We start from the raw sequence: 27,350 nt of genomic DNA on the forward strand, positions 1-27,350 counted from the left end.
ACTCAAAGTGGGAGTTGAACAATGAGAACACATAGGCACAGGGAGGGGAATATCACACACCAGGTCCTGTTAGTGGGTGAGGACCAAGGGGAGAGAGAGCATTAGGACAAATACCTAATGCACATGGGGCTTAAAACCTAGATGACGGGTTGATAGGTGCAGCAAACCACCATGGCACCTGTATACCTATGTAACAAACCTGCACGTTTTGCACATGTATCCCAGAACTTAAGTAAAATAAAAAAAAAAGAGATGGGTACAAATGTGAATGTTTGTTGTTTTGAACAAACCTCTCCAACCACATTTTTCCTCTGCTCCCACATCAAAATAACAACAATCATCAACATAGAAGACTTCCGTGACCAAATGCAGGGAGGTGGATTTCTCCTCACAACAAACTGAATAATGGATTCTACAGTGGACACCAGCTGGGTGTTCTCCAATTCAGTTCACACACTAACTGGAGACAGTGTTGGACCACAGAGTTTGGGGGCTCAGTCCCCAACACCGCCCCTCCACCACACCAGTTGTAAGTCTGGGCCTCCAGAACTTCTGACCAACCAGCTTCCACTTGAGGTTCCCATAACCCACTCCTTTAGGTTCAATTAATTTGCTGGTGTGGCTCACATAAACCAGGGAAACATTTATGTTTGCTGATTTATTATAAGAGATATTACAAAGAATACAGATGAAGAGATGACATAGGGCAAGGTATGGGGGAAGGGACATGGAGCTTCCATGCCTTCCCTGGGCACACCGCCTGCCAGGAATCTCCACGTGTTCAGCTATCTGGAGGCTCTCCAAGCCCAGTCCTCTTGGGTTTTTGTGGAGACTTCATTTCATAGGCATGACTGACAACCTTGTAGAAATGTGACTGGACAAAAAGGGTATGATTTCATATTAATAGGCTGAGTGGAGAAACTCAGCAAGGCCTGTCTGTTCAGATTCTTCTTGGTCTCTCTGTGCAGCATTTCTTTCTCTAGAATCTGAGGCAGGAACTTCTCTGGAATGAGGGTCTTTTGATTCATATCAGATTAAAGTTGTCTACACTCAGCAATGGTGATCTTCTTGCTGGCCTTGCCATTCCTGGACCCAAAGGGCTCCATGGTGTCTACAATATTCATGCCCCCTTTCAATTTGCCAAATACCACACTCTTGCCATCCATCCATTCAGTCTCTGCAATGTAGATGAAAAACTGGGAACTCTTTGTGTTGGGTCCAGTATTTGTCATGTAGAAGATGCCAAGACCGGTATGCTTCAGGATGAAGTTCTCATCATCAAATTTCATCCCATAGATGAACTTGCCACCAGTGCCATTATGGTGTGTGATGTCAACATCCTGGCACATAAATTCTACAATAATCCTGTGAGAGCAGGAGCTCTTATAATCACATCATTTCTCTCCAGCGCTCAGAACACAAACATTTTCTGCTACCTTTGGAATTTTATCTGCAAACAGCTCCAAGGAGACACAGTCCAAGGGTTCATAGTCAACGGCTATATTAACGAACACGGTGGGGTTAACTATGGCTGATAGCAAGAGACTCTAGGTGGTGTTGGCACCTCCAAAGCACCAGATATATACATTTTAACACTTTTATTTAATGAACTTACTTTTGACTTTGCTAATTTTCTCTATTGTACATTTGCTTTTTATTTTATTGAGGTTAGCTCTTACCTTTATTTTCTCCTTTCTCCTTTCGTTGGGTTATCATCATCATCATCATTATTTGAATTACTATTTCTTTTTCTTTTTGGTCTCTTGAGATTGAATCTTGCATTATTGACTTGCAAACATTCTTTTTTTTCTAACATACAAATTTAAAGCTATAAATTTCCCTCTAAACAGTGCTTTAGCTATATTGCACATTTGATACTCATTATCACTTAGCTCTAAATTTTTCTCCAAATTTCATTTCATTTATTCTTTGACTCATGGGTTTTTAGAAATATGTAGCTTATGTTTTAAACATTCAGAGATTTTCCACTTATTTTTGTTATTGATTTTTTATTTAATTCTACTCATAATTCATATGATTTCAATACTTTGAACTTTGTTGACACTTGTTTTAATGCATAGCACATGATAATACTTTGGTAACTTTGTTCTCATTGGTTTCAAAGAACATCTTTATTTCTGCCTTCATTTCGTTATGTACCCAGTAGTCATTCAGGAGCAGGTTGTTCAGTTTCCATGTAGTTGAGCAGTTTTGATTGAGTTTGAAAAAGAGAAAATCCTCCCTAAGTCATTTTATGAGGCCGACATCATCCTGATACCAAAGTCTGGCAGAAACACAAGAAAAAAAGAGAATTTTAGACCAATATCCCTGATGAACATCAGTGCAAAAATCCTCAATAAAATACTGGCAAACCGAATCCAGCAGCACATCAAAAAGCTTATCCACCATGATCAAGTGGGCTTCATCCCTGGGATGCAAAGCTGGTTCAACATACGCAAATCAATAAGCATAATCCAGCATATAAACAGAACCAAAGACAAAAAACCACATGATTATCTCAACAGATGCAGAAAAGGCCTTTGACAAAATTCAACAGCCTTTCATGCTAAAAACTCTCAATAAATTTGGTATTGATGGAACGTATCTCAAAATAATAAGAGCTATTTATGTCAAACCCACAGGCAATATCATACTGAATGGGGCAAAAACTGGAAGCATTCCCTTTGAAAACTGGCACAAGACAGGGATGCACTCCTCTCATCACTCCTATTCAACATAGTGTTGGAAGTTCTGGCCAGGGCAATCAGGCAAGAGAAAGAAATAAAGGGTATTCAATTAGGAAGAGAGGAAGTCAAATTGTCCCTCTTTACAGATGACGTGATTGTATATTTAGAAAACCCCATCATCTCAGTTCCAAATCTCCTTAAGCTGATAAGCAACTTCAGCAAAGTCTCAGGATAAAACATCAATCTGCAAAATCACAAGCATTCCTATACACCAATAACAGACAAACAGAGAGCCGAATCATGAGTGAACTCCCATTCACAATTGCTTCAAAGAGAATAAAATAACTAGGAGTCCAACTTACAAGGGATGTGAAGGACCTCTTCAAGGAGAACTATAAGCCACTGCTCAATGAAATAAAAGAGGACACAAACAAATGGAAGAACATTCCATGCTCATGGATAGGAAGAATCAATATCGTGAAAATGGCCATACTGCCCAAGGTAATTTATAGATTCCATGCCATCCCCATCAAGCTACCAAAGACTTTCTTCACAGGATTGGAAAAAACTACTTTAAAGTTCATATGGAACCAAAAAAAAAAAAAAAAAAAAAAAAGCCCACATTGCCAAGACAATCCTAAGTCAAAAGAACAAAGCTGGAGGCATCATGCTACCTGACTTCAAACTATACTACAAGGCTACAGTACTCAAAACAGCATGGTACTGGTACCAAAACAGAGATATAGAGCAATGGAACAGAACACAGCCCTCAGAAATAATACCACACATCTACAACCATCTGATCTTTGAGAAACCTGACAAAAACAAGAAATAAGGAAAGGATTCCCTGTTTAATAAATGGTGCTGGGAAAACTGGCTAGCAATAAGTAGAAAGCTGAAACTGGATCCCTTCCTTACTCCTTATACAAAAATTAATTCAATATGGATTAGAGACTTAAATTTTATACCTAAAACCATAAAAACCCTAGAAGAAAGCCTAGGCAATACCATTCAGGACATAGGCATGGGCAAGGACTTCATGTCTGAAACACCAAAAGCAATGACAACAAAAGCCAAAATTGACAAATGGGATCTAATTAAACTAAAGAGCTTCTGCACAGCAAAAGAAACTACCATCAGAGTGAAGAGGCAACCTACAGAATGGGAGAAAACTTTTGCAATATACTCATCTGACAAAGGGCTAATTGCCAGAACCTACAAAGAACTCAAACAAATTTACAAGAGAAAAAATAACGCCATCAAAAAGTGGGCAAAGGATATGAACAGACACTTCTCAAAAGAAAACATTTATGCAGCCAACAGACACATAAAAAACGCTCATCATCACTGGTCATCAGAGAAATGCAAATCAAAACCACAATGAGATACCATCTCACACCAGTTAGAATGGCAATCATTAAAAAGTCAGGAAACAACAGGTGCAGGAGAGGATGTGGAGAAATAGGAACACTTTTACACTGTTGGTGGGACTGTAAACTAGTTCAACCACTGTGGAAAACAGTGTGGCGATTCCTCAAGGATCTAGAACTAGAAATACCATTTGACCCAGCCATCCCATTACTGGGTATATATCCAAAGGATTATAAATCATGCTGCTATAAAGACACATGCACATGTATGTTTATTGCTGCACTATTCACAATAGCAAAGACTTGGAATCAACCCAAAAGTCCATCAATGACAGACTAGATTTAGAAAATGTGGCACATATACACCATGGAATACTATGCAGTCATAAAAAAGGATGAGTTCATGTCCTTTGTAGGGACATGGATGATGCTGGAAACCATCATTCTCAACAAACTATTGCAAGAACAGAAAACCAAACATGGCATGTTCTCACTCATAGGTGGGAATTGAACAATGAGAACACTTGGACACAGGAAGGGGAACATCACACACCGGGGCCTGTTGTGGGGTGGGGGGAGTGGGGAGGGATAGCATTAGGAGATATACCTAATGTAAATGACGAGTTAATGGGTACAGCACACCAACATGGCACATGTATACATATGTAACAAACCTGCATGTTGTGCACATGTACCCTAGAACATAAAGTATAATAATAAAATAAAATAAAATTACAAAAATACTTTGGTAAATATTGCATGTGCACTTGAAAAGAATGTGTATTCTGCAATTGTTAGGATAATTGTTTTATATATAATTAATATATATTGGTTTAATGATCTTCAAATTCTTATAGCCTTATTGTTTTTTTGTTTTCTTCTTATGTCAGTTAGAGAGACAATGTAATAAAACTCTGCAACTATGATTGTGGATTTACGTCTCCTTTTAGTTCTTTCAAATATTATTTTATTTATTTTAAACTTGTTATATGCATGGAAACTGAAGATGATTGTTTACTCCTACTTAATTGGTCCTTTTCTAATGATGACATTTCCTTCTATTTCTGTATATTTTATATACATCTTATGTCTTTTTTATCCCTCATTTTCTCCATTACTGCCTTCTTTTGTATTAAATTGATATTTTGTGCTGCATCATTTTGATTCCCTTCTTATTTCTTTTTCTGTACATTTTGTTATTTTCTCAATGGTTACTACAGGTATTACAATGAATAGCTTCAACAATATCTTTTGAATTAATACCAATTTCTTATCAATAGTATAAAAAACTCCTATACAGCTCTATCTCCCAACTTTTATTGTCACAAATTACATCTATTTCTATTGCTCTTCACTTCTTGTGCCCGAGTTTCCATTTTCTTTATATGTAAAGAACATTCTTTGGTATTTCCTTTACTGCAAGCCTTTTTGTGACAAATTCTTTCAGTTTTTAATTTTTTCTAAAAATGTCTTTATTTCAGCTTCATTTAAAAAGATTATGATTTTTTGAGACAGAGTCTCACTCTTTTGCCCAGGCAGGAGGGGAGTGGCACAAGTCTTGGCCTTGACTTCCCGGGTTCAAGTGATTCTTATGCCTCAGCCTCCTGAGTAGCTAGGATTACAGGCGCGTGCCACCACGCCCAGCTAATTTTTGCATTTTTAGTCAAGATGAGGTTTTGCCATGTTGGCCAGCCTGGTCTCGAACTCCTGACCTCAAGTGATTCACCTGCTTCAACCTCCCAAAGCGCTGGGATTACAGGCATGAGCCACTGTGTCTGCCTTCGTCTTTGAAGTACTTCTTCACCGGTATAAAATTCTAGATAGGCAGTTATTTTCTTTCAGCACTTTAAATATATCATTCCTTGGAAAACCAAACAACGTATGTTCTCACTGATATGTGGGAGTTAAGCTATGAGGATGCAAAGGCATAAGAATGATACAATGGACTTCGGTGACTTGGGGGGAAAAGTGGGAGGCGGTGAGGGATAAAAGGCTATAAGTAGAGTGCAGTGTATACTGCTCGGGTGATGGGTGCACCAAATCTCACAAATCACTACTAAAGAACTTTCTCTTGTAACCAGACACCACCTGTACCCCAATAACCTATGGAAAAATAAAAAAAAGATACCATTCCATCATCTTCTGCTTTTTATTATTTTTGCTGAAATGTCAGCTAAGTTGTTTATTTTGTAAAGGGAATTTAGTTTTCCCCCACTCTGGCTATTTTACGATTTTTCTATTTATCTTTGGTTTCCATGTTTTTTTTTTTTTGATGTTTTGAGAAGTTGTCTTTTGTTCATTGGTTTGTTTTTTTTTTCTTCTTCTTTTTTTTTTGAGACAGAGTTTCACTCTTGTCGCCCAGGTTGGAGTGCAATGGCACGATCTCGGGTCACTGAAACCTCCACTCCTGGATTCAAGTGATTCTCCTGCCTCAGCCTCCCAAGTAGCTGGGATTACAGGCGTGCACCACCATGCCTGGCTAATTTTTGCATTTTTAGCAGAGATGGAGTTTTGTCATATTGGCCAGGCTGGTCTCAAATTCCTGACCTCAGGTGATCCATCTGCCTGGGCCTCCCAAAGTGCTGGGATTACAGGCATGAGCCATTGCGCCCAGCTTGTTGGTTTGTTTTGATCTTGCTTGGGGTTTGTAACACATTTTACAAGTCTATCTTGATGGCTTTTGTCAGTTTTGGGAAATTGTTATCTGTTATCTCTTTTGCTCAGTTCCTCTTTCCTCTCCCGTCTCCTTGCTTTCCAATTACACTTAGTTTAGGGGTCTTGTTTTTGCTATATCTCAAATATCTCTTACACTCCTTCTTGTGTATTTTTATCCTTTTGTTTTTCTTTACTTCACTCTGGATATTTTATAACAGTTTTCTAATTCTCTTTTCAATGGCATCTAAATGACTTTTTAAACCCTTCAATTGAGTTTGTTTTACAGTTATTTTACATTTTATTTCTGTAATTTTCATTTAATTCTTTAAAAATCCAATTTCAGGTAAGTATTGCTGCATAATGACCCACTCCAAAATCCAGTAGTTTGAAACAACTACCTATTTAGTTAGTGATTCTGCTAGTTGGCAATTTGGGCTGGGCTTAGCTAGGTGGTTCTTTTGGTTCCCTCTTGCAGCAGTCATGCATGTGTGGTCAGCTGCCAGACCACAGATGGCTGATTCATTTATTTATTTTTTATTGTTTTTTGAGATTAAGTCTTGCTCTGTCACGTTGACTAGAGTGCAGTGGCATGATATCTTGGCTCACTGAAACCTCCATCTCCCGGGTTCAAGAGGTTCTCGTGCCTCAGGCTTCCAAGTAGCTGGAGTTACAAGCGTGTGCCACCACGCCTGGCTAATTTTTGTATTGTTAGTAGAGACAAGGTTTTACCATGTTGGCCAGGGTGGTCTCAAACTCCCAACCTCGAGTGATCTGCCCTCCTTGGTCTCCCAAAGTGCTGGAATTATGGGCATGAGCCACCGCACCAGGCCAGGGGTGGCTGATTTAGAATGGCCTTAGCTGTATTGGTTTATCTCTGTATCATGTGATCTCTTATTCTCCAGCAGGCTATTTTAGGCTTGTTCACATGTCAGCCAGATGAGGTTCCAAGAGAACAAGTAGAAATGTGCAATGCCTTTTCAGATCTAGGCTTAGAACTGGCAGACATAATTTTTGCTGCGTTTCATCATGAAGACCAGCCCAGTTCCAAGAGACAGGGAAATGAACCCCATTTCTTGATGATGGAAGGAGTTGCAAAGTCACATTGCAAGGACATGGTTATTTTTGCATTCGATCATGCTAGTTCTCTGCTGAAATTCTTAAACTTATGTCTTATTTCCTTGAACATATTAGACATGATTACTTTAAAGTTTATGACTGACAACTCTATTATGTAGATGCCCTGTTGATTGGTTTCTATTGTCTCTATTCTTGTTTTGGTTTTTGGACATGTTTCCTTTTCTTATACTTCATTTCATTTCGGATATTGTGCACGAAAAATTCTAGAAATAATTTAATGCTCTGGTTGATGTTATTTTCCTCTAGTCATAACTTATATTTGCTTCTAGTGGGCAGCTAGCTTAGGGCTACTAGAGATTCCAGATCATTAGTTCAATCCAGGGTTGTGATGATTCAAAACTGAGCTTCAGTTCCTGCGAGGGCTGTTCATTTCTCGTTCACTCTTACTCTTAGTGTATAGCCCTCTGTGGTACCAACCTCAACACCGATGGATTTTAGGTATACCCACTTTCTAACAGGAGGGGCCTGAACTCCATGTTCTCTTAGTTCCTTGAGTTTTATTGTGAGCTCTGCTCAGCTTCTCAGCCTTTTAGCTGCCATTTATGGAATCAGAAGATGCCTCCAGGGAACAACCGTCAGAAATGTTGGTCTCACCTCTCTGAGTTTCCTTCTTCCAGATCTTGGCCCCGTAATTTTTCACTGCTTTGTAAACTCTCTGATAACTTTAACAATGTGCTTTTACATGTTGTTCCTTTTTTTTCGAGTTATTTTTAGTGGGAGGATTTGTTAGCAAGTCTTAACCTGGATTTTCATTACATAATTAGAATTCCTCAGATGATTCTTTATATCAACCGTTAAGGAGATGCTGTAGAATGAAAGTGTTCCATTTCCAGATCACAAACTCTCTGGAGTCAGGAATCACGTCTTATACGTGAAGAGGCCCTGCCTCTTCAGGGGCTGGATTAGAGTGGGACTCAGTAAGGACTGAATGATTGATGAGGACAGTTTATGTCCTTCTTGTAAGTTTAGTAATGATTTTTTCCATTCACCTTTGTTCTCAGGGTCTTTGTGCAATATCTGGTAGGTTGACCTGTTCTCATAAATAGTGCTAGGACTGTGGGAGACAGAGACACAGAGATGCACAGCACAGTCTCTACTTTGGAGAAGCTTTTGGTTTGCTAATGGGCAGAGCCAGTACAAGTCATATAAATATAAATGGGAACCTATGTGTTTTAGTCTTAGGAACATCAAGATCAAAGAAACATATTTCATCAAACAAATAGTATTACAAGTCCTTTAATTATTTACTTAGTCTCTTGAGAAAATGCCAGGGTGAAGCTGTGGCTTGGAGAGAGTGCATTCATAATGCACTGGACATCTAAAAACCCCTCTCTCTCCATTGCTTACTTCTTAATAGCGTCCATTTTAACAGAGCCACTTGTAAAACTCTCTCCATCTCCTATTCTCTCCTCCAAACCCTCCCTGACCCACTCCAACTCACCCAGAGAGACTTTTTAATTTACTGTACCTACTGGGCCATGCCACATAGCTTCGTTGCTAAAACTGGCTGTAGAAACTTCCAGTTTTGTACACTGCCTGCACTGAATTGCTCCAGGTTGTCACACCCCCATATTCATTAGGTCTCATCTGGATTCATTGACAGGGAAGTGCTGGGATCTACCTGGGAAGTGTAGTTTTATTTTAAAAATTGTTTTCTAGGGAGAAATTTTTGTGGAGACTTTCTGATCACTGAAAAACTGGCAAACATCAATGAGTAATGACCAAAATCCAGTGTGCCAAGTGCCACGAGAGAGGATTATGTATTCAGCTCTCTGAGAGGACAGTTGAGGGGTCATGAGTTCAGCTTGGAGGGTCATTCTTCCTGGGCCTGACCCTTCAGAATTTCTGACAGTCACTACTTTCCATTAGTAGTTGCCTCAGCACTGCTTGGAGGGAGTCACATTAGATGTGGTGTTTATAACATCATGGTTAAGAATTTATCCTCTGAAGTCAAACTGCTGTCTTTACAAAGAATAAACAAATAAGCTGGGTGCAGTGGCATGCACCTGTAGTCCCAGCTACGAGGGAAGTTGAGGTGGGGGGATCACCTCAAGCCTAGGAGTTCAAGGCTGCAGTGGGCTGTGATTGTGCCACTGCACTTCAGCCTGGGTGACAGAGTGAGACCCTGTCTCTGACAAACAAAACAAAAGAAAACAAAAACAACACCAAACTGACTAGGTTTCAGGCTCATCATTCTCACTGTGTAACTTAAGCCAGTTACTTAAGCTCTTTCTAACTCAGTTTCCTCACCTATAAAATGGGGATAAGGGTCATTGTTAAGTTAAATAGTTAAAATGTATAAAACATTTGTACATTTTCACCATTTTATTCCTTTTAACTTAAACGGTTAAAATGTATAAAGTGCGAAACCTGCCTGTCACATAGTAAGTACTCAAGATTTTAGCTATTGGTCTATGGGATCCTTCAGACTAGGGACAAAGAGCTTGGGGACAAGGGGAGGCAGATGGGGGGATACACTTTAAGGTGCTCCTAGGCTCTGGGCTCCTCATACCCATCCCCAACCTATTGGCTTAAGGGAAATCACATCCAGCTGCCCACATTGCTCACTCTTCCCGCTACTTTCAGCTTGGGTTCTCTTTCCTAGGATGCCAGGGATCAGCTGACAATGTGTTTAGCATCTTGGGAATGCCCCTTCAGTTACAACCAAACAGCATACAGACAAAGATTTACAATGTTCAGTGGAAGATGTGGCTGCCCTCACAAAATACATTTCGTCAGATATTGCAGTGGGAGAATGGCTCTTCGCCTTCCAATACCTTCAACAATAGATTCAGTTTTATAATCAAGAACTCGACTCTTCTCATCAAGGCAGCTCAGCAGCAGGACAGTGGCCTCTACTGCCTGGAGGTCACCAATACGATGGGACAAGTTCAGAGAGCCATGTTCCAGGTTTTTGTATTTGGTAAGTCTCCAGGACTGCTCATACTGCCCTCTCTGATTCCTGTAGGCCTCTAATTTCTGTATTTCCATGCCCTTCTGATCAGCATCTCTGCTTCCAGATAAAGTTGAGAAACCCCGCCTACAGGGGCAGGGCAAGATCCTGGACAGAGGGAGGTGCCAAGTGGCTCTGTCCTGCTTGGTCTCCAGGGATGACAATGTGACCTATGCTTGGTACAGAGGCAGCAAGCTGATCCAGACAGCAGGGAACCTCACCTACCTGGAGGAGGAGGTTGAAATTAATGGCACGCACACATATACCTGCAACGTCAGCAATCCTGTTAGCTGGGAAAGCCACACCCTGAATCTCACTCAGGACTGTCAGAATGCCCATCACGGTAAGTGGAACACACTGGGCTATAACAAGGGCTGAAGGTTTGGACCCACAACCAGGCTCATGTGTAAGACAGACGTGGTATGAGATAAAATCCCTTGGCTTCCTCTCCCAGTGCCTTGTAGCCCTTCCCAGGGGAGTCCTGGCCTCCAAGCACATAGTTCCTGTAAAGCTATCCTACTCTGGAAAAAAAGTTATCCCTGTTTCCTTCTGGGAGATGCAAGCTTTTCTTCTGCAGAGGGAGGGCACAGTTTTTTGGTGAGTGACAGTCCTGAAATGGCTCCTGAACATTATTTTCTTCCTGAGAGAGGCTGATGGAGAACTGTTCTCTCCTCTTGAGTGATAACTTTCTCCAGGCCACATAGTTCAAGAGGTAACTATACTGTGCAGCAGTAGCCTGGAGCGGGAGCATGAGAATGATCCCAGGGATACCTAGATGAGTTCTTGGGTTGTTGCTTACGCTCATCCTACGAGTTACCTGAGTTCACTTTCCACAACTTTTTATTATATAAACAGAGACTTCATATGCCAGCAGCATGGGCACTATAGGAAAAAAAAAATACAGTTCTCATTAATAAGGAACTTACAGCCAAGTAAGGGCAACTAAAATAAGTACTTTTGCACAAAAAATAAACAAGACTGAGGCAGGCTGGGAGCAGTGGCTCATGCCTGTAATCCCAGCACTTTGGGAGGCCGAGGAGGGTGGATCACAAGGTCAGGAGTTTGAGACCAGCCTGGCCAACATGGTGAAACCCTGTCTTTATTAAAACTACCAAAAATTAGCTGGGCATGTGGCTGGCACCTGTAATCCCAGCTACTCGGGAGGCTGAGGCAGCAGAATCCCTTGAACCCGGGAGGCGGAGGTTGCAGTGAGCCGAGATCGCGCCACTGAACTGGGACACCAGCTTCATCATTCAGAAGCTCTGTGATCTCTTAGAGGTCAGGTGTGGTGACTCACACCTGTAATCCTAGCACTTTGGGAGGCTGAGGCAGGTGGATCACTTGAGTCCAGGTGTTTGAGACCAGCCTGGACAACATGGTGTAATCCCATCCCTAATAAATAAATTAAAAAAACCAAAAAAAGCTCTGTGATCTCTGGCAGATTCATGAACCTCTCTGAGTCTCAATTTTTCCCCCCTTGGGTAAAATGGGGATGATAATAAGTACCTCGGAACCCTTAATTCCTTTCCCTTCCTCTCATTGGCTGGATTATGTATCAGGCTACATGTTTGACACAAATGTTTTAAGTAGAAGCTCAAATGAGGAAGAACCATGAAGGCAGGAATAGTGGAAAAGAGAGATGGAAAACTTGCCTGGACAATGAGTATTTTTTGAGTTAAAAACAAATGAATGGATAAATGTAACATTTGTTGTGCTAGATGCTTTACATGTCCCTCAGTATCCATGGGGAATTAGTTCCAGGACCCATGCCATAACCACAGATGCCAAAATCCACGAATATTTAAGTCCTTGGTATAAACAGGTGCAGTATTTGCATATAACCTATGCACATCCTTCTGTATACCTTACTTAAATAATCTCAGATTAATTATAATGTCTGATACAATGTAAGTGCTATTTAAATTGTTGTTATACTGTATTGTTTAGGGAATAATGACAAAGAAAGAAGTGTCTACATATTCAATATGGATGCAATTTTTTTCCTCTGAATATTCTGGATCCACAATTCATTAAATCTACAGTTGTGGAACTCAAAACTTTGGAGGGCCAACTGTATTAGATCATGTAATTAACCCCCATAGGTAGATAACGTTATCCCCTTTTACAGGTGAGAAAATCTGAGAGGCTCTGAGGTATCTTCCAAAAAGAAGATGACTTGAGAGGCCCAGAGAGGTTAAATAAATAGTGCAGAGCTCACAGAGTTAGAATTTGAGCCAGGCCTGTCTGCTATTAATATCCATGCTCTTGGCATCACTCAGAGGAGGTTACCCAAATGAGCAAAGAGAAAACCTTGATGGTGAGTTCACAGAGTGTGATCAACCACACCACAGAAAAGAGTGGGTTTTGAGGCAGCCCCTGCAGTAGGCAGATGGGAAGGAAGAAGAGAGTGAGCTGGCAGCTCAGACCTCATGCCTTCTGTATTCCTCAGAATTCAGATTTTGGCCGTTTTTGGTGATCATCGTGATTCTAAGCACACTGTTCCTTGGCACCCTTGTCTGCTTCTGTGTGTGGAGGAGAAAGAGGAAGGGGAAGCAATCAGGTGAGTGGAAGGTCCTTGGGGTGATGCTTCTGCCTGAGGCCTCGGATCCTGTGACTTGGTCCTGCCTCCAGTGGGATGTGTCTGGGAGCACAGCATCTCCTTTTCCTCAGCGAGCTTTGGTATATGCATATGCGTGGTGGCAGGGGGCATGCAGGCCGCCAGGCTTTCTCTCCTCGTTCATGCTTTCTGATCCCCAATGTGCAGATTTCCCTGCAGACAGCTGGTTTGGGAGGAAGCATGAGAGGGGCAGTTTGGTTGCTGCCTCTGTGCTCTTTGGGGTTCCTGGGAAGAGCACTAACCTGCCTCCTTTCTAGAACCTTCTTTAAGGTTTGGCCATTTGGGGTGGAGGTGGGGCCTGTTAGAAGCAAAAGCCCTTCTGAAAGTTTCTGCAGTTCTGCTCTTTGTTTTCTTCCTCCCTCAGAGACCTGTCCCAAGGAATTTTTGACAATTTATGAAGAGGTCAAGGATCTGAAAACCAGGAGAAATAAAGTATGTTGTCCCAGAGGCTGGGGTCGCTCTCAATTGGCTTGGAAAATGCTCTTTCAATGATGGTTATACAGAGAAGAGGGACAAAAAGGACTGAACAACTGTCTTCTTGATGTGACCCTCAGCCCTTCCCCAACTATCTTTTCTCCACTTGCTTCCTAGTTCTGGCAATGGAGGAAAAGAGGAAACAAAAGGAGCAGAGAAGATGAAAGGGAGGCTGAAGGGGCTTCTTGGTGCAATATTGCACCTGCTGAGAAGGGATGGAGCACAACAGAAATCAATGGCAGAGGCAGAGTGCTGCTGTGGTATTTGTTGTCTGACCACAAATTCTTTTTCCCAATGAGTCAGGGCTTGCATTCATGAGTCCCTTAATGGTGACACAGGCTGGGAAGTGTGACCAGCCAAAGCATAACAGTTTTGTAGCTGGCTCAATGGGCTGCATTCACAGCCTTTTGGGAGAAGAGGCCTGAGTGTGGCTGAGGTATTAGAGTAACCAGCCTGGCACAAAGCCCACCAGCCTGAGTGGGTTCCTCCAGGAGCCTCTCGCCTGCTCTCTGTGGCAGGCAGTGGCCAACTCTGCCCGTCATCCAAGAATTAGAAGAGGAGGAAATTGCAGAGGGCCTGCAGATGCCCCTGCTGCTGTGTCCTGCTCAGGGCTAATGTGGTGACAGGCCCAGGGGAAAGCTCTAATGGGGCCTACCAAACTGCTGGCAGGAAGTTGGGGGGTGAAGTGGGGCGGAAATGTCTTCTTTCCACTGCCCCCTGGCGCTTGGCTGCGGAGACCCAGCACCACGTAGCAAGCACATGTGGTGGGGCTCTTCCGCGCTGGCCACATACGTGAGGCCCTGTGCAGCCTCGCAGAGCAGGCAAGCATCCTCTCCTGGGTCTGGTTTCAGAGGCAGTTAGGGCAGTTCCCCACGCCTGTTTTGTTTTGTTTTGGCCCCAGCGGTGGCTATGGGAATGTGAAAAATAAAGCAGTGGCTATTGGAATGTGAAAAATAAAAGGGAACTTTGTTTGTCTCACTGCTACCAGACTCTGGTGCAAATTCCTGAGAGCATGTGAATCTACCCACAGCCAATGATGCGCGGGTGCTGCTTGCTACAAATAATCTGTTTTTCCAAAAAGAAGATGACTTGAGTTTAGGAGACCACAGGGGGAGAAACAACTTAGTGCAAAGGAAACATCTTGGGGATTCAGTCCTATTAGCTTACTTCTGACTCAAGAGCTCCTCCCTGTCTGGCCTCAGCCCTCTCTGGCCTCTCCCTATTGTCTCAGGGTTCCAATTTGAAGGCCTAAATCTCAAGTTTCATGTGGTCTCACTTTGAGACCCAGCTCTAATCTTTCTAGAAACACTTCAGATGAGTCTGGACAGGAGAGAAAAGCAACAAACTCTTGCAGTATTTTAAAACACAAATGAAGTTATTGACATTGTCAGATGCCCATGACTCTCCAGCCTCTAAGGACAGCTGACAGTTCTCTGCTCCTCTTAGCTTCTTCTTGCTTCCAGGAATTTAGCTTGCACCTTGCCTAATGAAACCTGCTGGGCTCCACTGGCTCCTATCCAACTGGCAATATGCTTTCAGTGGCCAGCAGCATGAAATACCTCCACCACCGATTTCCTAAGGGGCAAGAACAAGAAAAGGGAAGCAGGAAGCGCTGCTCCCTGCTCCCTGCTCCCTGCTTTGGCCCTTGGGTTCAGGGCTGTACCCAGCACTGTAGCTGCCCAGGGGGCTGGCTTGAGGTCACGGGCAAAGTGACACTGAAGATGATCTAGAGAGGGCTTACCTGTGTGTGGTCTTTGAAATGTTTAAACTTTCTGAATTCCAGTGCTCTGACATAAGGCTCAGATAACAGCCCTACTCAGAGCTTTGCAAGGAAGAGTTTCTAAGTCAGTAAAGGAAAGAAAGTGACAGCATTCTCTTTGGGCAGGGTTGCTGGAATCCCTCACACCTGGGTGGTTCTTTGCTCCTGATACTAATGGCTTCACCGGAACTGCTCTTCTTTCTGTCTTTCCCCATCCTGGGAGGATCAATGACTCTCCTCAGTCCTGCCACCTCCCTCCCAGGCTCCTGAAAGCCCCTCTTCTTTGTGCTGTTTTCCCCTGCTCAGTCTAAATCTGGACTGACCTAGCTGTCTGCTCACGTTACCCCATCCCTATTTCTTGTGCAGGAGCAGGAGCAGGAGCAGGAGCAGACTTTTCCTGGAGGGGGCAGCACCATCTACTCTATGATCCAGTCCCAGGTACCTCTCTAGTTTCTCTAGTCCATTCCATACCTATCTCTGGGGTTTCCTAGTGCCCCCCCCGAAACTCACACCCTTGAATGGCAGAATAAGACCTTAGTGCTCTTGGAATCCAGAAGATAGCTTGACTTCAGTTGCATTAACACATGATTTGAAAAGATCCATGTGACTGTGGAGCATCTTAACACAGCTGGGAAGCCTGATGTGGGCATTCCTTCTTCTTCCGCGTCTGGTAGAAGGTCTGGCCCAGATAAAGTCTATAGGAGCAGAAACCTGGTTAGGGGACTCAACTTCTGCTTTCTTGCCCTGCTGCTGCCTCTAGCACTTGGGGCTCTTGCACTTTTTATCCCTATTCCCTATTATATTCATTTTCAGGAAAGAATGAATCTGCATTGGTCTCTTTTATCTTCTTATGACTTAGCAATAATGTCCATTTTCTTTTCTTTTTAAAAATTTTATTGTTTAGAAACAGGGTCTCTTTATTGATTTATTTTTTATTTTCATAGGTTTTTTGGGAACAGGTGGTATTTGGTTTCATGAGTAAGTTCTTTAGTGGTGATTTGTGAGATTTTTGGTACACCCATTATGAGACGGGATCTCATTCTGTCTACCAGGCTGAGTGCAGTGGTAGAATCATAGCTTACTGAAGAAGCCTTGAATTTCCAGCCTCAAGTGATCCTCCCACCTCAGCTTCCTCCTGGGTAGCTAGGACTACAGGTGTGCACCACTGCACCCGGCCATATTTGCTTACTAAGTCTCACATAACAGCCTCATGAAACTAGTTCTAATACTTTAGATGTGGTCTACATTCCATATCACAATGAGGAAACTGAGACTCAGGTCAACTGATAACTCAAGGCTACATAGCTAGGTAGTGGCAGAGCTGAGCCAAAGCGTTTTTGAGTCTCCATTGCACCTCCTCATACTCCACCTCTGATATTCTGGGATTAGAGAAATTCACTCATAAACTGGAGAAGTGTCCTTTAATATTGATGGCTAAAATGACATTGATAACCCAGGCTGGGACGTCTCTCCCAAGGGAAACACTGCCTCCTGGTGGCCAGTAATAAAATACTTTCTGATAAAAATGGCTTAAAAAAAAATAGAAAAAAAAAAAAAAAAAAAAATTGAGACCTGAAACAGCACCATCTTCAGTTTGGTGGCTGAGTTGTGGGGCAAAGAAAATCTGATTATAAGAGTGCTTGATATCTGCCATTTCTCTAGTTTTAGCCACATGAACTCCAACAAGAGGAACTTGTATCAGTGCAAGAAAGGGCTCCTCTCAAACTATGGTGTTGGGTGAGAATGAGAATCCTCCTCTGGAGCATCTTAAAAGGAGGATGGTTACCTGAGTTAGAGGACACCTGATTCAGGTCTAGGGAAGGAAGGCAAGTTGCCAAAGGGAGGCATTGAGATGTTGAGGAAAGAGCCCTGGAGAGTCTTGGGTTTGGATTCTGCTTCTACTGTGTATGCACTGCCTGACTTGGGCTATTTATCCTTTTGGAGCCTCATTTGTGGCATGGGGCAAATTATGATCATTCCTATTTTATAGGAGTGTTAAAAGAGTTAGAGAAGGGGCCGGGTGCGGTGGCTCATGCCTGTAATCCCAGCACTTTGGGAGGCTGAGGCAGGCAGATCACGAGGTCAGGAGTTTGAGACCAGCCTGACCAACATGGTGAAACCCTGTCTCTAAAAATACAAAAATTAGCTGGGCATGATGGCGAGCACCTGTAATCCCAGCTACTCAGGAGGCTGAAGCAGGAGAATTGCTTGAACCCAGAAGGTAGAGGTTGCAGTGAGCCGAGATCGAGCCATTGCACTCCAGCCCAGGCAATAGAATGAAACTCTGTCTCAAAAACAAACAAACAAACAGAGGAGAATACACATTTAAAATAAATGCTCGACAAATAGTAGCTTTCATTAATGACAGAGCGAGACTAACACTCAGGTTGTCTGACCTCCTGGCTAGTCCAGGGCTCTTTGCACTAACACTTGAAGCTTCCATCTGGGCAGGGTTGAGGTGGAGGGATGGAAGAGATGACCTTCGTAGGGTTGTGCTGGATCTGTGCTTCTGAAATGATTTTATTTCTCTTCTCATTAGTCTTCCGCTCCTACGTCACAAGAACCTGCATATACATTATATTCATTAATTCAGCTTTCCAAGAAGGTGAGCTTCTTCCTGTGGTGATGGTGGGGTGTTGTTGATGCAGATGTGTATTTTGCATGTGTTTGCAGAGACAGTATGTGTGCACATCCTAGCAAGTTGTTCTTCATTGTGTGTATCTGAGTAGCTTCTGTTAAATGACTGTATTTAAATGTCAACGGGCCAGTGAGAAATGCCTTTCTGGTTCTGTCTGGAGAAAAATAACAGCTTCTAGACTAAGAGAACAGTAGATTAGATGAGTTTTTGGGAGTTTCTGTGGGAGGTAAAGGACAATCAGAGACAGAAAGGAGGTGCTTTGCACAGAGAGACTACGGGGTACTTAGGCCAGCTGAGGCTATGGTGAGAGATAATGGAGGGGTTTGCAAGGCAGGGCATATTGCCTGGAGCTGGAGGAGTAGACTGTATCTAGAGAGACACAATCTTGACCCTCAGGGACCAGAGAAAGGTCCTGACCAGTCAGTCACCTGCTGGTGGAGGCCTCCAGACTGAGGCAACCCATCGTCATCCACTGAAATCCTTCTCCAAGCTGAGCTCATAGCTCTCTTGTGTACTTGGAAACAGAGTTGGGTATCCTGGTACCCATGGTCATTATTTTTCTCTTGTGTAGAAGGGGATGGGAAGAGTGGTGTTCCCAAGGCTGGAGCCATAGTATGAAGCCAGAAAACCTTAACATGGTAGCATGGGAAGTTGGGAGTCCACATAACTGTGGAAGTCCATGCAAGTCAGGGACCACAGGTTTGAAGGGGTTTAGGACAGATTTTCAGACTTTTCATTCAACCTCCTTCCAATAAGCCATTCAACCTACTTGGATCCCATCATGAGAGAGATTTATTTTTAATTATATGCTACAATATAAGGCCTTATAGATGTTCATAGGCACCACGTTCACATGCTTTGGTATATGAAAACTCTATGTGCTACTGAATGTGCCTCTGAATTCTAGTGTCCTTGGGTTGGCAATTGCTTATATGCCTGAATTGTTTACATTAAGGGTGTATGTACACCATGTGTTGAAGAGTTATATGGTTTGGGGCAGTATTTGCATTAGGATTGCCTTGCGGATATGTGTGTGTGTGTATGTGTATGTGCTCTGGGAAAGTGTATGTGTGCGTGTGTGTGTGTATATACACACATACATATATACATACACACACATATATGTATGGGTTTTAGGTGTATGTGGGTATGGAACAGTAAATTCTGATTTTGGTTCAGAAATATCATATTATAGGCAAATACTGTATATATTGTGTCTTCCCTGGAGACCATAAACACCATTGTTTGCTCCTGGGGTGACAGATTCTATTCATTTTCCGGCTGAGAGTGCCTCAGAATTTTTCTGGGCCCTGAGTCTCTTTTGGGACCTCTCACATCACTTAGGAGTGGGAGAGCACTTATCTCGAAGTTAAGCATTCTTTACCTTCTGAATTTCTAGCCTGGATCCAGAAAGAGGAACCACAGCCCTTCCTTCAATAGCACTATCTATGAAGTGGTAAGATTCTGGAACTCCTCAATGGGTTTAGTGTCTGTGGCATAGCCCTGAAATCTAGCCATGAAAGGGTACACTTAGGAAAAGGTCATCCACATGGTCTCAGAGTTGTAGGGAATTTAGAGATCTTCTAATGCAAGCCTCTGTTTTAGAGATGAAGACACTGAAGGCCAAGGAGAGTGAGGGTCTAACCCAAGATCATGTTGCGTGTTTAGATACGATACTTATCGGGCAGCTTGGGTTCTACATTAGGGCTGTCCCCAAGCTAGTTCCCAGGCTGTGGGCCACAAACTGGACATCTCCCCTTTCCAAGAATGGTTGCGGGAGGGGTCAGAGAGGGAAGATAAAGCACTCTAAATGATTTTCTAAAATTAGCAAGTCTTTGGGAGCCATTGCAGGACATAGGTGATCTTAATTTTCTTCAGGAGTGGACACTATTCAAAGATGACCACTGAGCCTGGTGGCTGAATTCCCATCAGAGCATTTAGAGACTGGAAAGGAGGGACTCAAATTTCTTGGGAGTTTATTATGGATAAGGTAGCCTGCCAGTGTCTTCACATGGATTATTTTATTTAATCTTCACAGAATGCTACAAGATAGGTATAATTATACTTTCCATTTATACTCAGAGAGACTAAGGCATGGAGAGCATCCCTCATCCTCCCCCCCGACCCAGTAGCCTCACACTACACCTGAGCCTCCCCACCTGTGGTCCAATAAAGATGCTGCCATTGGTCACAAGGGAGGGGGTGGATGGCTGCCTGCCGGTATTCCTGGCACTTCAGCTATCACCCAACATTAAAGCCAACTGGACAACCTAGGGTCATAGAGGGCACTGTGTAGACTCAGATAGCTTGTGAGGTCATGAAAAAGCATATATGGTTAAGAGAGCACTGGAATTGGAGCCAGAAGAACTAGATTCAAGTCCCTCCTGCACTTCACCCTAGTCGTGGACCCTGAGTAATTTGTTTTACCACTCGGAGCTCCATTTTTAAAATCTGTAAAATGGGGATGGCAATTCATACCCCACAGGATTGTTATAAGGACCTCCCAGTGGAAGTGCCTGAAGTTTCTCCTTTTCTTTTGCAGATTGAAAAGAGTCAACCTAAAGCCCAGAACCCTGCTCGACTGAGCTGCAAAGAGCTGGAGAACTTTGATGTTTATTCCTAGTTGCTGCAGCAATTCTCACCTTTCCTGCACATCAGCGTCTGCTTTGGGAATTGGCACAGTGGATGATGGCACAGGAGTCTCATAGAACAGCTCCTAGTTTGGAGAGGATATGGAAATTTGTTCTTGTTTTATATTTTGTTTTGAAAATGATGTCTAACAGCCATGGTAAGAGCAAGGCTGTTAAATAATATCTTCCAGTTTACAAATCAGACATGAATAGGTGGAGGGGTTAGGTTGTTCACAAAAGGCCACTTTCCAAGTATTTGTAATCTAGGAAGTGTATGTAAGTGATGTTATCAGCATCGAGATTCTGTCCACCTGATTTTCAAGCTGTCCCTTGTCTCCTTTTCTCCTCAATCTGGGTTGACTGCATTTCTAGACTCTCCCTGGGCCCGGGCCCAGGCCCAGGCCCAGGCCCATCTTCCAAAGCAAGAGGAAGGAACGATAATAGTGACTCAGGGGAAGAGGAAGCAGCCCTCCGCTGAGAGCCTGGACTGTCTGGCTGTGAGCTGCCTGGCAGGTTCCGCACCAGGAGCCAGGGCCTGGGCTTCTCAATTGCAGAGAAAAAACTTTCCCCCTACATCTCACACCTTTACCTCTGGCCAGTTGGCCACCAGGGGGAGTAAGCTGAAGGGAGAGTAGATGGTGCAAAGCAAGCCCATCTCTGAGTAGAAAAATCACCCGAGCACATGCCAACCTGATAAGTGGGGGTTGAGACCAGCTTTGTCCACGGTATGATGTTTGATTTATGAAGACACATTGTTAGAAATCCATTTTGGCTTCTTCATAGAAGTGGCTTCCCAGAGGAAGAGGCCTCTCAGAAGCCATGTTCTATTTAAGTTCTGAGTCCTGATGAGTGCTCCCTAGGTGCACTGATGAGGGCTCAGGCAGCTGAGAGCTGAGCACGAGGCAGTTGGAATCTAGACACTATGCTGGGTTCCCTGAGTCGTCAGTCCAGACATTTCAACAAGGCTGTGGGGAGCAGGGCGGAGACTCTGGCTGGGCCCAGGAAAGGGACAAGGGTGAACTGGGAGAGGACTTACTCAGAGATCCCAACAGGTGATACTGCACAAAGCCTGGTTCTTCAATTGTCCTACCCTGTATCTAATACAGGAGTTTCATATAAAACTGTGATATCATGCAGATGCAGTCTGAATTCCTTACCTGAATTAAATTTATGTATCCTCTCCATATCCTGCATTTTTATTCTCTATAGCAGCCAAAGGACACTTGTGGGCCGTCCATAAACATGTCTGTTTGAATACTGCTGTAGAGGGTCTGGCTTTCTGGTGAGCTGGCAGTGTCCTTCAGCCCTGTTCGCACTGGGACAGCACAGAACCAGGCACCAGGGGCTATTCCATCTTGTGAAGGAGAGCCAAGGCATGCACTTGCTCACACCCTGCAGGATCCCTCCCCCCTGAGACTGTGCTGCTGGCCAGGCTGGCTTCCTCCTGGAGAGAAGTGTGAACAGATGACATCTTAGAGCAAGTGTGAGGCTTAAAAACCAGGGAAATATATTCAGAAGGAGTCTGGTACTGGGAGTTGAGTTGCAGAGTCAAGGAGTTCAGTGAGCAGAGGCAGCAGGAAATAACGGGGTTCAGAAACAGTCCAGATGAACACCAAGGACTCTGACCACTAACTGCTGCTGGCCTTTCACGTGTCCTGCATAGATCTTGAACCGGCCAGATTTATTTAAGGAGCAGAAAAGACCCTATGGGGTCAGGGCTTTTGAGGATGCAGTATTATGGAAAGAAAGATGTACAATATCACCATGTTATATGTCTGATTGTTGAGCTTCCCTGATAATGTCTCACAAAGATAATTATCCATGCAACAAGCCAGTCAATGAACAAGCAGTAATTAAGCTCCTGCTGTGTAGGAAGCACTGCTTGAACCCCTGGGAGTACCCACTGCAGGTAACAGAAGCCATACTGATTCCAGGCCCATGTGCAGGAGAGCATGACAGAGGCAGCACACAATTAAAGGACCTAGATGGGCTGCAAGGTGATGGTAACAGAAATGTTCGCTAGAGTATCATGAATATAAGTCAAGCATAGTGCATCTTACAGGCAGAGGAGAGGGCTGTAGCCACAGTCTTGGGGAGAGATACTGTGGGCATTCTGTATCCAGACTGGACAATAAGGAGGGAAGTTCTTTTAGGTAAATATGGGAAGCTCATTTGAAACAGGCATTTTAAGCACCTTTACAAAATAGCAAAAGAGTAATACACACATACGGTTTAAAAAACTCCAGCAGTGCAAAAAATTGTGCAGTAAAAAATGTCTCTTTCCCAGCTTGAGATTCCCAGTTCCTTTCCAGAAGCAGCCACTAATGTTTTTTGTATTTCTTTCCAAAGCTTTTCTATGCCTATGTAAGCATGTAGACTTACATTTTTTTCTTTTCTTTCTTTCTTCTTTTTTTCTTGAGATAAAGTTTTGCTCTGTTGCTAAGGGTAGAATGCAGTGGCGCGAACTCTGCTCACTGCAACTTCCACCTCCCAGATTCGAGTGATTCTCCTGCCTCAGCCTCCCAAGTAGCTAGGATTACAGCCATCAGGCCAAGCTAGTTGTTTTTTGTATTTTTATTAGAGACGGGGTTTCACCATGTTGACCAGGCTGGTCTTGAACTCCTGACCTAGAGTGATCTGCCCACCTTGGCCTCCCAAAGTGCTGGGGTTACAGGCATGAGCCACCGCGCCTGACCAACGTGCAGTTTTTTAAAAATCCAATTGGTAGCATACAATACACATGGTCCTGAACTTTGTTTTTTCCACTCCATAATGTATCTTAGAGCCCATTCCATATTAGCACCTATTAGTCCTTGCTTGCTTTCCAAGCGGCAGGGTTTGCCGTTGCATGGGTATATAATCGTATATGTAACTGGATTCTCACCAAATGGACATCTAGGTTATTTCCTGCCTTTTATTTTAAATAACACTGCAGTGAGCATGATTTTACGTACATCTTGTGTCATGTGTGACAATTCTCTTGGGTTCATTTCAGCAGTGTTGAGAAGGTGGTGTAAAGGTCAGCTGGTCCAGGTCCCTCAGCAACATTTGACCAGTCGTGGTAGAATTTCGAGAAGGAAACGCTATGAGTGTGGGAGGTGACAAATGGGGCAAAGACATCTGAAGCCCATAGGCTCCAAGAAGGAGCCTGTGTCTGAACTATTAATGGGCTTGGGAGGCCTTGAGTGTGAGAAGGATGGGGAGGGGCCACATCCAGGCATCTCTGAGGCACTGAGGTGCTTCTGTCTGTGAGCCCCAGGCCCCATGAGGTCCAGCTGACTCTCCAACCCCACGGTCCCGGGAGACGGGCAGCAGCTGCTTTTCCTTTCAGGTGAAATTTTCATAGGTAGGACTTTCAGGAATCTCAAGATCATTCTGTTGTGGTGGCGGCACGACCTGTGAGCCAAAAATCCACAAAGAATATGGTTAATAAAGCCCTGGAAGAGTGAGGCTGTTGAAAGAGGACGGCAAGGCCAGGCTATGACCGGTCCATCCTACAGAAGTAGAATCACATGTGCTGGCCCAGGCATGGCACAATTAACCAGCCTGATGCCAAGCATTTATGGAGGATCCTAATGGGAAAGGCTGTGGGCTGGACGCTCTGCAAGGCCAATGCAAGACAGTTTAGTGCAGCAAATCCAGGGGATAAAAAAATGACAGTGAAGGGCCTTGCCCTCAAGAAGGTACTGTCAAATGATTCCTATCTCTGCCCTAGCTGGAGAAACAAAATAAACATTTATGTGAAGATAATTTAGATGGCAGAGATTAAGTTCCAAAGTAATGGTCCAGACCATTAGTCCCCAAGTTATTCCAAGGGTTCTTAGACTCCCCTGTCTGAGAGTGTTCAGGGAAGGCTCTAAAGGGCAGATGAGCTCTGCACTGACCCAGAGGAGTGGGAGGCTGGGTACCAGCAACAGCTTGGGGATAGCATAAACCTTTGAGATGTTGTGCAGAGAGGTATATCAGAAATAAGAACTAAAGTAGGTTTGAGAATTTCCGGATCAAGTAGGCAGTAATGGCCTTCAGCGATCCAGAACCAGAATTCCTGGTCCTGACAATTCTGAAGACAAGGGACATATCTGTTAAGATTTTGGTTCAGGAAATGCACTGATTTCCACTTACACTGTAGGAGAGGTGGTTTTAGGGGTCTTAAGTCTCCACAGTAGTGTGGGTGCCTTACAGTACTGACCAGACATGTGGTGGTCATTCTGAAACTCAGAGCAGGGACTGACATTCATGACTTTAAGTTTGACCAATATTGACCAAAACACAAAGGGCCAGGCCGGAGTAGAAAGCAGCTCTGGGAATGCAGTGAACAGCACATATTTGGCCTCAGGTTCCAAGGCAAAGTCTCTAGCTGGCTAAGCATTAGACTACTGTCTAGAAGTCAGCATGAGATGGATGATGGTTGAATCAAACCACACATCCCAACGAGTGTTTACTGAGCAAATTCTATCCATCTTTTAAGGCGCAACCCAAATTCTTTTTTAGGAAGTGTTTCCTCTTTACCACAGTGCAGTGATATCCCCCACCTTCAGTGTCTGAAAAACCCTTAGGAACTGAGCATACACTTTGTTAAGTAGTCAAGTAACCTTAACCCATTTATGCAGGAGGTTGCAATTTTTTGAATTTGTGTGTGAGTGAGAAATCAGACCTTGGCGATTATCTCGAGCAGTAGGATATAAATAACTCCTACATGCTTAGCGTTCCAATAATGGAACACTAGGCATAAATGCAACATATGTATGACCTGTGTGGCCACTTATATGCGGAGTTTTTTCAATAAATATTACACTGAGTGTGCCTGCCTCTCCTGTCTCCCCTTTTACCTCCTCTATCTCTTTTACCTCTACCACTCTTGAGAGAGCAAGACCAATCCTTCCTCTTCCTCCTCAGCCTACTCAATGTGAAGGGTGAGGATGAAGACCTTTACAATGATCCAAATTCCACTTAATGAATAGTAAATGTATTTTATCTTCCTTATAATTTTCTTAATAATTTCTTTTCTCTAGCTTACTTTATTGTAAGAATACAGTATATAATACACATGACATGCAAAATATGTGTTAATCGAATGTTTATGTTTTTGGTAAGGCTCTGGTCAACAGTAGCCTATTAGAAGTTAAGTTCTGGAGAGTCAAAGTTACATAATGATTTTTGATTGCATGGAGTGGGGTGGGGTTGGCACTCCTAAACCCCTGAATTGTTCAAGGGTCAGCTGCAGTCTTTTCTTTTCTTTTCTTTTTGAGATGGAGTTTCGCTCTTGTTGCCCAGGCTGGAGTGCAATGGTGCTATCTCGGCTCACTGCAACCTCCACCTCCTGAGTTCAAGCAATTCTCCTGCTTCAATCTCCTGAGTAGCTGGGATTACAGGTGCCCGCCACCACACTCAGATAATTTTTATATTTTTAGTAGAGATGGGATTTCACCATGTTGGCCAGGCTGGTCTTGAACTCCTGACCTCAGGTGATCCACCTGCCTCAGCCTCCCAAAGTGCTGGGATTACAGGCATGAGCCACCAGGCCTGGCCGAGAGTTTTTTAAAACATATTTTTTTGAATATGTTATAGGGAGGGAATTTGGGGGAGATTTGAAAGCAGAAGTATGAATAGACCGGATGTTTTCAGGAAAGTGAAAATGGAGTGGACAGTCAGATCAAGGTGAATTATTTAAGATTACTCAGGATTATCTTAAAACGCCTCATAGTCTTAATACTGGAACTTCCAACTACTGTCTTTGTGACCTTAGGCAAAATTAACTTCCTTGAATCTCAGCTTCTTCGGCTACAAAACGGACAACACTTTTCTAGAGATATTACAAAGATCAGAGAAGAATGTGTATCAATGTATTGTATCTGTAAAACTTCATATAAAAGCAAGTTAGTTATTATTATCATTATGATTATTTAATGATAAATTCTACCTGTAAGGGATTTTTTTTTTTTTTTTTGAGACATGGTCTCACTCTGTCACCCAGGCTGGAGTTCAGTAGCATGATCTTGGCTCACTGCAGCCTTGAACTCCCCGGCTTAAGCAATCCTCCCACCTCAGTGTCCTAAGTAGCCGGGACTACAGGTGTGTACCACCATGGGCCTGGGTAATCTTTTTTGCATTTTTTATAGAGACGGAGTTTCACCATGTTGCCCAGGCTGGGATTTGTGTGTTTTTTTTTTTTTTTTTGAGATGGAGTCTCGCTCTGTTGCCGAGGCTGGAGTGCAGTGGCGTGATCTTGGCTCACTGCAAGCTCTGCCTCCCGGGTTCACGCCATTCTCCTGCCTCAGCCTCCGAGTAGTTGGGACTACAGGGGCCCGCCCCCAAGCCTGGCTAATTTTTTTGTATTCTTAGTAGAGACGGAGTTTCACCATGTTAGCCAGGATGGTCTTGATCTCCTGACCTCGTGATCCACCCGCCTTGGCCTCCCAAAGTGCTGGGA

The 27,350-nt window shown here is 43.4% G+C and overlaps 2 protein-coding genes across 9 annotated transcripts in view; one reads left to right on the forward strand and one right to left on the reverse strand.

Moving 5' to 3' along the window:
- CD244 (CD244 molecule) overlaps nucleotides 1-22,104 on the forward strand; it is a 33,195-nt gene extending 11,091 nt beyond the window's left edge. Inside the window, exons 2-9 of one of the 8 annotated variants that reach the window (XM_065543482.2) lie at nucleotides 10,455-10,772; nucleotides 10,855-11,145; nucleotides 13,252-13,362; nucleotides 13,784-13,851; nucleotides 16,019-16,090; nucleotides 18,192-18,257; nucleotides 19,690-19,746; nucleotides 20,833-22,104. In XM_065543482.2, coding sequence (XP_065399554.1) covers nucleotides 10,455-10,772; nucleotides 10,855-11,145; nucleotides 13,252-13,362; nucleotides 13,784-13,851; nucleotides 16,019-16,090; nucleotides 18,192-18,257; nucleotides 19,690-19,746; nucleotides 20,833-20,913 — 1,064 coding nt within the window. In that variant the 3' untranslated portion in view covers nucleotides 20,914-22,104. The remainder of the gene's footprint in view (nucleotides 1-10,454; nucleotides 10,773-10,854; nucleotides 11,146-13,251; nucleotides 13,363-13,783; nucleotides 13,852-16,018; nucleotides 16,091-18,191; nucleotides 18,258-19,689; nucleotides 19,747-20,832) is intronic. The other 7 variants (XM_045399173.3, XM_065543496.2, XM_065543497.2 and 4 more) reach the window with 7 other exon arrangements.
- Nucleotides 22,105-23,820: 1,716 nt separating this feature from the next.
- Nucleotides 23,821-27,350, reverse strand: part of LY9 (lymphocyte antigen 9) — a 29,304-nt gene continuing 25,774 nt past the window's right edge. The window contains 1 exon segment of the mRNA XM_074033943.1: nucleotides 23,821-24,316. Within this exon segment, the coding sequence (XP_073890044.1) occupies nucleotides 24,248-24,316 (69 nt within the window). The 3' untranslated portion in view covers nucleotides 23,821-24,247.

This window comes from Macaca fascicularis, chromosome 1, assembly GCF_037993035.2.
Source record: "Macaca fascicularis isolate 582-1 chromosome 1, T2T-MFA8v1.1".
NCBI lineage: Eukaryota > Metazoa > Chordata > Mammalia > Primates > Cercopithecidae > Macaca > Macaca fascicularis.